The 11,290-nt window shown below is 39.2% G+C and overlaps 1 protein-coding gene across 1 annotated transcript in view; it reads right to left on the bottom strand.

The window, feature by feature from the left end:
- Nucleotides 1-11,290, bottom strand: part of LOC101859865 (indole-3-acetaldehyde oxidase) — a gene marked incomplete in the record, with an annotated part of 48,215 nt that overhangs the window by 18,827 nt on the left and 18,098 nt on the right. The window contains 12 exon segments of the mRNA XM_035970382.1: nucleotides 128-237; nucleotides 766-845; nucleotides 1,838-1,987; nucleotides 2,903-2,960; nucleotides 4,303-4,410; nucleotides 5,913-6,035; nucleotides 6,843-6,998; nucleotides 7,627-7,727; nucleotides 8,187-8,250; nucleotides 8,926-9,027; nucleotides 10,027-10,175; nucleotides 10,893-10,998. Coding sequence (XP_035826275.1) covers nucleotides 128-237; nucleotides 766-845; nucleotides 1,838-1,987; nucleotides 2,903-2,960; nucleotides 4,303-4,410; nucleotides 5,913-6,035; nucleotides 6,843-6,998; nucleotides 7,627-7,727; nucleotides 8,187-8,250; nucleotides 8,926-9,027; nucleotides 10,027-10,175; nucleotides 10,893-10,998 — 1,307 coding nt within the window.

The following is an 11,290-nucleotide window of genomic DNA, read 5'->3' as shown; positions in this document are numbered from 1 at the left end:
AGATAAAAAAACGTACAAGTTGAGATAAAAAAACGTACAAGTTGAGATAAAAAAACGTACAAGTTGAGATAAAAAAAACGTACACGTTGAGATAAAAAAACGTACAAGTTGAGATAAAAAAACGTACAAGTTGAGAGGCTTCCCAATGACCTCTGCGGCGATGATGTGGTTCATGGACGGGAACTGGCACGCTGTGTACACGTCGATACCGTCCTCTGAGGGAACCGCCAGCGACACCTACAGAGGAACATTGGCAAATAACAAACAGTAATAATGACAACAGAAAATGATAATGATAATAATAAAAATAATTATAATTAATAAAGATAATGATAGCAATAATGATTATAATGATGGTGATATATGACATAATATATATATATAATGCTCAACCCCACAAATACAAGTGCAACACATAAACAGTACAATGTGGATTGTATTCTGACTAAAAAATTAGGTATATATATATATACATATATCTTGGTATAAATATATATACATATTTCTTTAATCTAAATACAGAAATGGCTTGAGCTGATAAAAAAAATTGCCTTAAAAGATTTAATCTCTCTGTATTTACCATGCAGTGCGAGTCAGAAAATAATCTTGAGGCAATGATGAGCACACACTAGCACTCACTGTTCATGAGCTTATCTTTCTATACCTGGGTTCTTTTTACTTCTAGCATGTTGGCATCTGGACTTACCACCTGTGTTTACACCCAATACCATGGTGACAGAGACAGAGAATGTTTTCTTGACTTACCTGTGTCTCCAGATAGTAGTGGTACTGTGATCCCATCCTACACTCTCCTTCTATCGTGTGCTCCACAGACTTCCATGCCTCTGGGGAACAGATGAGTCATGCGATGCGGTGGCTCAGTCGATACGAAACAGGAAAATTTTGTGATGGGTGATATAGCTTGATTGCTTAGAATGGTCCAGAAAACTTTTCGAATATGACAGACTTGTTGGATGTATTAAAATCACTGCTGCAGGAACATCTACATTTTTGGTAAAAATCTTGCACAGTCAGATCTACTCAATGTTTTCAACATGAGGTTAAGTATCACTGAATAAGGGCTCTTCCATACACATGTTCCGTTCCTGTGCAATATGCATGACCCTGGCTAGTAGAGACTGTTGTAAAATATTCAACACAGTTTTATTTTAAAATTCTAAAATTAACTTTTTCATGTTAATAACAGTTTAAGCATTTTTTAATTTTCTTGCTTGGCCATTTTGGATTTCTAAGGATTGTAAGTAACAAAAAGGATAAAAATGATGCCAAAATAGAACCTGTTGACTCTAAAATACCCTGGAAATTAAGAATCCTATCATCCACAACACCCCACAAGTTTATACCTTGGAAATAAAAATGTAGAAGAGAATGCGCTCTTATGTACAGCATTCTTCTTATGAAACATTGTTCAAGATCTCTACCTGTCTCAAACAAGCACTTTTCTCATGTAGCTATGGGTGGTGTATTTAGACAGTTTCGACTGTATGTACAAAAAGAATGCAGCGTGTGTTCTTCAGTCAAATATACATGGACACATTCTCCTCCTTTCCTTTCAAACTATAATCTCATCCCTAGCCCTCTCTCCTCAACACCTCTGCTCCTATTGAAAAGGTTTGTGGAGTGGTGGGGGCACTTTGGACTCCACGTAGTGTTCCAATCTAAAATAAACCATGATGCGGTTGGTTGATGGGTCATAATGTGATTAGTCCTCAACACTCCACGTTTATACCAAGGACATAAAAACGTAGAAAAGAATATGCTCGTATGTACAGCATTCTTCTTACGAATTATTCATTAGACAAGTTGTTTGACATACCGTCAGGCTCTCCTACAATCTTCTCGCTCTGTGGGAAAGGATACTCCCTGCCGGCGGCAATACTCTCCTCGACAGACAGAATCGGAGTTTGGATGTCCGAGTACGTCATCTTTACTTTCTGGGCTGCGGCATTCGCCAGGCTCTGGGTTTCTGAGATCAAATTATACAGATTATAAAACTAAAAAAACCCACCTCATAAGTACAAACTCAAATTGATCTTTAAAAACAAGTATTTGTGTCAAGGTGCTAGTGAGTTGGAAAATAACAGTTTACATGCTTAATTAATTTTTGACTTTTCGAGGAGATAGCGGACAGAAATGTTCTGCTTGTAGAGAACCAATATGGCAATGTTGAGGCACATTTTGAAACACCATAATACACAATTGACAAAGACAAATTTAAATATTTCATGGTATGCATGATATTATGTTGCCAGCCTTTAAACATTTTTATATTTTAAAAAAGTTGATTGAATAATAAAGTTGAGCATCTTTTATTAAAATACTCCACAAAAGTCCTTCTTTAAGTGAGAAAATGTGCCTCCCCAATGAGGTAAGTTAAATGAGGTGAATCCTACTGTCCTGCTGAATGTGTTTGTTTACACGTATCCCAGTCAAAATGAGGACGCTCCACTGGATAGCTCTCATACAAGATAGCGTGCACTTTCAACTGCTTTATGTGGACTAAACATGTTCCCGAAACTATGCCGCTTCGTTCTTTCTGAGAGAAAAACCTAAACACATTCATGAAACAACACAGCTCTTTGTTCTAGTAAACCTAAACACATTCATGAAACAACGCAGCTCTTTGTTCTAGTAAACCTAAACACATTCATGAAACAACACAGCTCTTTGTTCTAGTAAACCTAAACACATTCAGGAAACAACGCAGCTCTTTGTTCTAGTAAACAAAAAACCAAAAGAGATGCAGACGTCCGAGCAACTTACCAGCAACAATCATCCCAACTGGCTGGCCAGTAAAACCTAAACACATTCAGGAAACAACGCAGCTCTTTGTTCTAGTAAACAAAAAACCAAAAGAGATGCAGACGTCCGAGCAACTTACCAGCAACAATCATCCCAACTGGCTGGCCAGCAAAACTGATTTCCTTGCTGGCAAAAATCTGTTTACAAAAATAGAAATAAAAATAATAGAAATTAGCTTAATCCTAGAGGCCATTTGTATTTGACATTTTCAACATGCCGATGGGATCTTAAAGCTGTTGGAAAGTTTGCACGTTGACAGTGGTTCTAAAGTAAGTCGCACAGTGTGCGTGACCATGTCCATGAAATGAGAGAGTTTCTCTTCTTCTGCTTTCCACTACTCTTTCACACTGCAGTCATTTCTGTCCAGCCCCTGTGTGTATTCTAAATAAACTGTCCCTCTCCACACCATAAAGATTCTGTGTTTTAGTTTTCGATTTTAGTAAGATTTCAAAGCACTTGTAACACAAATAGGATATATAAACATATAAGTACTGAACATTAAAGACGATATTTAGAAAGTAATAATATTATTACAAGCAAGAATCATCCAGTATTGTGAACCATCTACCAGCATGAACCACGAAAATAAACCAACCACAAAAGTGAACCAGCCACAAACAAGAACCACCCTCCTGAGAGAACCACCACCTTTCAACAACCGTCTAAAACAATGCGACCACTGAGCATTTACTGTGGAAGCTTCCTCCTCACATTTGTTCATAACCATCCAAGTCATTGGAAAGCTGAGTTGAACTTGAAAAGCTTTCCTTAACTCTGATTTTACCACTTTGCCATCACAAGGTTCATTCATACAGTAAAAACCCGTGCCATCAAAGGCAAAGGCATTTGGGGGAAAATCCAAAGAAACTGCGTGGTAAACATCGCTGATCGGTGAGATGTGACGGCAGAGTGTTAAACAGAGAAATTTTATAAGACAATTTAGTGCAAGAGTTTCTTCTTGTGCTGGTGCCAATTTCCTGCTAAAAAAAACAAAAAACAAAAAACAAAAATAATTTTAAACAAAATTAGGCCATAGGCCTACATGAGACAAACTAGCTGTATCTCCTGACTCTTTCATTATGACAACAAAAAGACTCTACCAATCAAATAACAATAGTAAATCAGTGGTGCTATTCCATATAGGAGGAAGAAAGTCTCAAGACTTCCTGTGGTACAGTGGACACATACAGGAGATCGGAGTCTGATTCCCGTGTGGGGAGAAGTTTTATCAAAGTATCTTTGGTCAGTCTGCTGGGATGTTGTATGTCTCAAGGGATGGGGAAGAGAGTTTCAAACTGAGGGAGCGAGGTGGGCAAAGTTTTATCAAAGTATCTTTGGTCTTTCTGCTGGGATGTTGTATCCCTCTGAGTCCTCGTTGGCCCTGACAGGCAGGGTCAAAGGCCACCTCCTTAATGATCTAAACTGTGTTGATGTAGGGCTTAAAATGACAACATAAAAAAATGCTGAATTTCTACCGACCTCCTGATGTTGTTGGAACTGATGCATGCCGAAGGAGGTCAGGTAATTGTTGGTGCCACCCTCTGGAATGTCTTTGGCCGTTAAAAATGCTACCACTCCTGGTATTTTCTGAAAAGAAAATTTGATCATGAAATTTTAATACGGTACAGGGTTCAAATATCATAGTAAGTCTGGACATTTTTCATAATAATAGTGTCTGTATTTTCTCATTTTATAATTATTTTTGTCAGTGGAATATAAGTGTCATTGTGATTAGATTTTGAAAAAATTTAGCCCACAAAAAAAAATAACTTCACTTTCATGGAAAGCTCTTTAAATATGCTCTGCCTATCTTGAGAATGAGAAAGTTGAATAAAAAGTATCAACAAAATGAAGATAAATAAAAAATAAGAATGTAGTTAGGGGATGAATGTGGATTTTATACAGTTTTTTCTAAATGGTGACTCTAAGAAAATACATTTATCAGCTATTGCCAATGCTCGTTAATTTGTGCAGAAAATTGTTTTTTCTGTTTTGACGGCAACTACTATCAATTCCCCAGAGCACACGAAAGTGGGACAACTTTAAACACACCAAACCATCAAGAGGTGAGCACAGGCAGAAACTAGCCGCTATCAGAAGTCAAGCTACTCCAGTATTCTCAGTCTAGAAGAGTTAATTTTTGTTGTGAATTTACAGTTAAAAAAACACTTTTTTTTCAATGCTAGATGCCACTTCATGACTTGGATGAATAAGCGCATCATGTATTACATTTTGTACTTGATTACCTAATTCTACCTTACAGAAAAGGCTGCACTCAACACTGTGAGGTTATTTGACCCATGGGATCTCTGACTATAACATCCATCTCTGAAAGGACTAGGCCAAAAGGGGAATTAAGTGTAAAATACTTTTTCAACAGACACAAAGTTAGACAGAGCAGAGCCTCATATCTCTGAACCCCTGCATGGGTTCACCAGTGTTTCTTTTTGTGTCACGACGTGGTGGAATCAGCCGCTCCTCAATTTTGGGCATATTGAGTTATTGGTATCATCTTAAATCTTGTTCATTTGCCTTGTTTCAGTGACAAAAGTGCCCATTTATCTTCAATAGAAATTTAGACATTTTGGATTGAAGGAAGAGGGCGTAATCAGGTTTCAGAGTTAAAAGTAGCGAGAAAATTGCAGCCAAAGTTTGGTGACTTTAATCAACGTTATTCCGTAAAATCCACTCAGGAATTTCTGTTCTTAAAAGGACATAAAAGGTTTTGATCTAAAAAACAAAAATCAATTAAAATTGCCATGCAGGAAGAAAAAGGCCATTTTCTTCGATATTTCGTTATTTTACCACGATGTCTCACGATGTTATGTTATAAAGCTAAGGCAGTTTACGTTACAGCAATTCAGTCTACTCACAAGACAGTTTACATCAAAGAGATGCGGTCTACTCACCAGAGAGTTTACATCAGAGAGCTGCGGTCTACTCACCAGAGAGTTTACATCAGAGAGATGCGGTCTACTCACCAGACAGGTTACATCAGAGAGATGCGGTCTACTCACCAGACAGGTTACATCAGAGAGATGTGGTCTACTCACTAGACAGGTTACATCAGAGAGATAAGGTCTACTCACCAGAGCCTCTGAGGCGTCCGTCGCGTCCAGCATCGCTGATGCCTGGTCGGAGAGAACGTACGCCCCGAACAGTTCTTGCTGGAAGGTTGGGATGTCGTTCACAAACTGAGCTTCCCCCGACGCCTGGAATGGGAAATACACAGCTGAAATCTGTCAAACGCTGCATTATATCAGAGTAATTTAATGAGAGGGTGCAGTAAATAATCTTTAGGCCTCTCCCCCTCCACGCAAAAGACATTGGTTTACTTTTCATCAAGAGAAAATACTTTATTGAATGCTTCGGCATAAGAAGTTACTATAAATATTAGAGCCAAAAATGTTTTGTACACTGCAGAAAGAGTTTGTATATTGCATCAGAGCAGAACTAAATGAATGTATTTGCAAACTGAAAATGAAAAAAGAATGGGAACCCAAAAAGAATATGTGTCACGACGCAGTGGAATCAGGCGCTCATCAATTTTTGGGCACGTGGAGTTATTGGAATCACCTTAAAGCTTTTCCATTTGTCTTGCTTTCAATGAAAAAAATATACGTTTCTCTCGAATTCAAATTGAAATATTTGCGATTGAAATAGGTAGGGGTCGCCTGGTCTCAGAGGTAAAATTAACGAGAAAATCGCCGCCAAAGTTTAGTTATTTACTTAACTTGAGAGTCCATGGAAACTGTGAATTAACACTTTTTACACCTTTAATTGATGTTTTTCAGTACGATCCACAAAGCTATGTGTTCTTTAATGGATGTGGGAGATGCTGAGTTAAAAAACACAAATTATATAAAAATTCCCAAACCTGCAGAAAAATCCCAGTCTCTTCACTTTGATTATTTGACGAGCGCCTGATTTCACTACACTGCCTCACATATTTCCAAAGGATCAAACAAAACAGTACATCCAGTTTCACTACTTCTCAAACTGATCTAAGGGAGGCAAACCTGGAGAGGTGCGGTGACTTTGGGCATGGCTTCTTTGAGCGGGAACTCCGTCTTGATTTCCTGGTATGTCTGCAGACCGGAGGAGATGGGTCGGTGCAGGTGGTCGGGCCCTGACCTCAACCGGGGGTCATCGGGCTTGTAAATACCCAGGAGAACCTAAAAATAAAAACCAGACAAGAAAGACTTAATAGAACTAAATACGTTTCTAAATTTTCATTCTTACAAAATTACTGAGTGGTCACCCAATATGAATACATTGTGTTCTTCTGTGAAACAAGATGTTACCTGTGACATATTGCAGATTTCCACACATCTGCAGCCTACTCCACATTTCCCCACCACGTTTCTTTTTTTAATATTTTTTTTTACACATTTAAGTAATGAGGAAACGCTAAAATATTCTCCTTAAAAACACAGCTTTTTTTGTTTGCTTTTTAAAGAATTGAAAGCATGAAACATTAAAATGCAAACTGTTAGATTACAGTGTAGACCATGGTGATGTATCCAATGAGCTTCAATATAACACCAGAGTAGGGAATGGGTCACGCTGAAAGCAAGCTGACCACTTGACAAAATGCCTCTCTCCTATCCCGTGAACAAACTCACCTTAAGGAGTAGAGAATGATTCATATGCCATGAACAAACTAAGCTTATAGAGTAGAGAAAGGGTCATAGGCCTACTGGACAAACTCATCTTATAGAGTAGAGAAAGGGTCATAGGCCTACTGGACAAACTCACCTTATAGAGTAGAGAAAGGGTCATAGGCCTACTGGACAAACTCACCTTATAGAGTAGAGAACCAGACAATTCCCGTCTGTACTTCGGTGACGCGAGCGTCTGATCGTACTCTGGTTGCAGCTCTTCTCGCAAGATGTCCAGTGCCTCTGGAACAAAGAAGTATGTTGGTGCTACGATACAAGACTAGGCGTAACTCTTTATCTCCAAGGGGGGTAAACCCACTACGCCAGAGCTCTTTTCTGGTACTAAATTTAAAAAGGATAAAAAGTCACTAAAAGAGTCGTTAAATCAAAACTAGCGAACCTATTATGATGGTACTGTATCTAATGGAGGAACTTCCGGTAAAAGAAACCTGTCTTTGGCAATTGCTGAAAAGTAATTAGATGTAGAAGTCGTCGTAAAGGAAAGTGCCCGAGCTGCTGTCAGCGACTCCCCGACACAGTGGTTCCTACCGCGAGCCACGGGGAGCGACTTGTCGGAGATAAAGAGTTAATGTTTCACCGGTGCCCTATATAATCTTATAAAAGATTCTTCTTCTGCCAAACAGATTCCCCTTCCCCAATCCATATGTCCACTCCTGAGGGAAACAACCAAATCTTCCGCACCTTTCACGACGGCCGCTGACAGAGTTCTGTTCTCCAGGAAGTTCTCCGTGTTTGTGGCGTGTACCTGGCACAGAACAAGGGAGAAATCTTATAAACAGGGAACAAAAACATTCACTTGCTCAACATATTGTCCAAATTTCTCTTCAACATTTCTTTCTCAAAAGACGGAACTCATGAAGGCAACATCTACCCCCCCTCCCAAGCATATGTTCACTCACTGTTACCATACACAATGACAGTGTCTTTAACCGCTGACCATTTCTAACCAGGGCAAAATGAAACCTCATAAAATACAACAACAAATGTCCAACAGAAAACATTTTGTTTTAGTTTACCAACTTGATTCAAACAAAACATAGGGAACACTGACATGACCTGATACATCTATAGACATGGATCACAGACACGGATTGAAAGAACAGAAACTTGAAGACCATGACGGAGCCTGCAGAGGCATACTGAAGCAATTTTACATGGTAGACTTTATAGTCAAAACACACACACGCACACACACACACACGCACACACACACACACACACACACACACACACACACACACAAACACAAGCACTCACACACACACACACACACACAAGCACTCACACACACACACACACACACACACACAAACACAAACACTCACACACACACACACACACACACACACACACACACACACACACACACACACACAAACACAAACAGAAATAAGCAGGCAGTGTGTGATCCTGTACTCACAGTTTCGGCATTGATGCCTCCATACACCAGCGAAGGTCGGCCTTTTATTGTCCGGTTTTCTGCAGCAATCTTGAAAGCTGCGTTGACGTAGGCGTGTGCATTCTGAAAAAAATAAATCCCAGTATGAAGGTCAATTATTTTTCTTTTAAAAAATCTTGAAAACTGCATTGACTCCAGCTACATTGTGCATTCTGAAAAAAATCCATCCCAGTCTGAAGTTAATGGTGTCACGACGTGGTGGACTCCGGCACTCGTCAATTTTTGGGCATGTGGAGTTATTGGTATCATCTGAAAGCTTGTTTATTTGTCTTGCTTTCTGTGGGAAAAAAATCCATCTATCTTGAATACAAGTTGAGATATTTGTGAATAAAGAAGGTGAAGGTCGCCTGGATTCACAGGTAAAATAAACACGAAAATGGCCACCAAAGTTTGATAACTTCAATAGCTTGAGAGTCCTTGAAAAATGAAAATTTACCTATTTTGGGCCTATAAACGACGTTTTTCAATAAACTTCACAAGGAAATGTGGTTTTACAATGACATGACAGGTGTTGAGCACAAAATAAAAAATTCGCTAAAAACTGCCAAACTGCCGAAAAATGACGGTTTCTTGAATTTCATTACTTTGACGAGCGCCTGATTTCACCACGCTGCCTCACAATTATTTTCCTTCAAACTAATCTTGAAAGCTGCGTTGAAGTAGACACGTGCATTTGAAAAAAAAAAAATTCCCAGTATGAAGGTCGATATTTTTCTTTTTATAAATCTTGAGCACTGCTTTGACTCCAGCTACATTGTGACTTCTGAAAAGAACAGAAAAAAGATTACACAGAGGTCAACTATTTCTCTGTGTAGAAAACTTGAAACATGAAATACAGGAATTTCAATTCCCATTTTAGAATTCTTATTTCAAGAAAAGTAGGACCAACACAACAAGGATTTGGCTAAAAGAAAGTTGCAGAATTCTTGAGACAAAGAGTGAGATATTTTTCCTCATTATAAGAGTGTGTGCACAGTGCTGCTGTAAGCTGAAAAAACGCCTTTTTTCTTTTTAGAACCAAATTGTATCTGCACAGAAAACAGAGTATAGTTCCCCCGTTACCTGCCACCTTGGGGTGATCTTGAACGACTGAAACACCACGTTGTCCTCCAACTTTGGAAGAGTGACGGCAGTCAGCACACTTCCTGCCATGTTGACCTCTCGCAGGAACTCCACCAGGGGGCAGGAGCTGAACTTGGACGTAACTGAATCTGTTAGAGACAGGAATGGAATCTTCTAAGGTAAATTTGAGCAAAGTATTTGTTCTTCTTTCCTATCAAACATCTTTCCTCCTTATCTCTCCTTTTTTGTGTTTGTTACTCTCTTGTAACAATTCTAATCTACGGCACTTATATGACCTTATTGTGTTGCAAGTGCCGTAAAACTCTTACTAAAACTAAAGTATTTGTGAGGCATGCTGACAAAATGAGTTACTTCTTGCAATCCACAAATGGAGATTTTGGCCAAGAATCAACACTAGGATCGAATCTGTACAATTTCTATTGATGTCATATTCTCTAACTATAACTTGTCTTTTATTATTTCATACCAATAAATTGTAAAAAGTTCAGCTAAAAGAATGATGTATGTATTTCCATCAGGCTTGAATCTGAGAAGTAACTCAGTTTGTCAGCATGCTTTATATTTATATATTCACAGCTTTCCATTTCTTGTTGTGACGTTTCATGAGGCAAAAATAGAGACGATTAGTCAAAGGGAAATAAGAGAAGGCCTCTTTACCACACGTTGAAAAGTAAAATCTGACAGTGGTCTACAACTTATGAAATGTTTATCAAAGAAAAGACCAGGATAGATGGAGGCTTGCTGAGGCAAGGGGTGGGGCTTTAATGGATGGACATGGCCGTAATGACAGGTGGAAGGTTGCAGGTGGCATCTTGCCATAGCATAAAACAAGGGAGGTTACTGACCATAGATCTCCACCTTGGCACCAGCGGCTTCCAAGAAGGTGAAGACATCGGAGGGGAAGTCCGGGTGGGCGTGTTTGATCATGAGGTTCCCTGCGATACATCCAGACTGAGGGGCAGAAACACGAAGAACGTCAGTTTAGTTTCCGTAAGGTTTTACGCCGCTTGCTACTGCACAAGGTCATATGAACACCAAGGGGTGGATGTCAACAGAGAAGTCCTTATAGGGAATCAGGCTTACTCTGCTCACCAGTCTGCTTCCACTATCAAGGCACCCCGGAAATAGAGGGTCACAAGAGTGTGACAAATATGCAGAAGAAGTAGAGGAAAAATGACGATAGTAAGGAATAGGAAAGAAAAAGCAGCAATTCCCTGTTGCAGTTCAGGCACAGTTATGAGCA

The sequence above is a fragment of the Aplysia californica genome, unplaced genomic scaffold (genome assembly GCF_000002075.1).
Source record: "Aplysia californica isolate F4 #8 unplaced genomic scaffold, AplCal3.0 scaffold00261, whole genome shotgun sequence".
NCBI classification, from domain to species: domain Eukaryota; kingdom Metazoa; phylum Mollusca; class Gastropoda; order Aplysiida; family Aplysiidae; genus Aplysia; species Aplysia californica.
The sequence above is the reverse complement of the archived record's forward strand: the minus strand, read 5'-3'. Positions and strand labels throughout refer to the sequence as shown.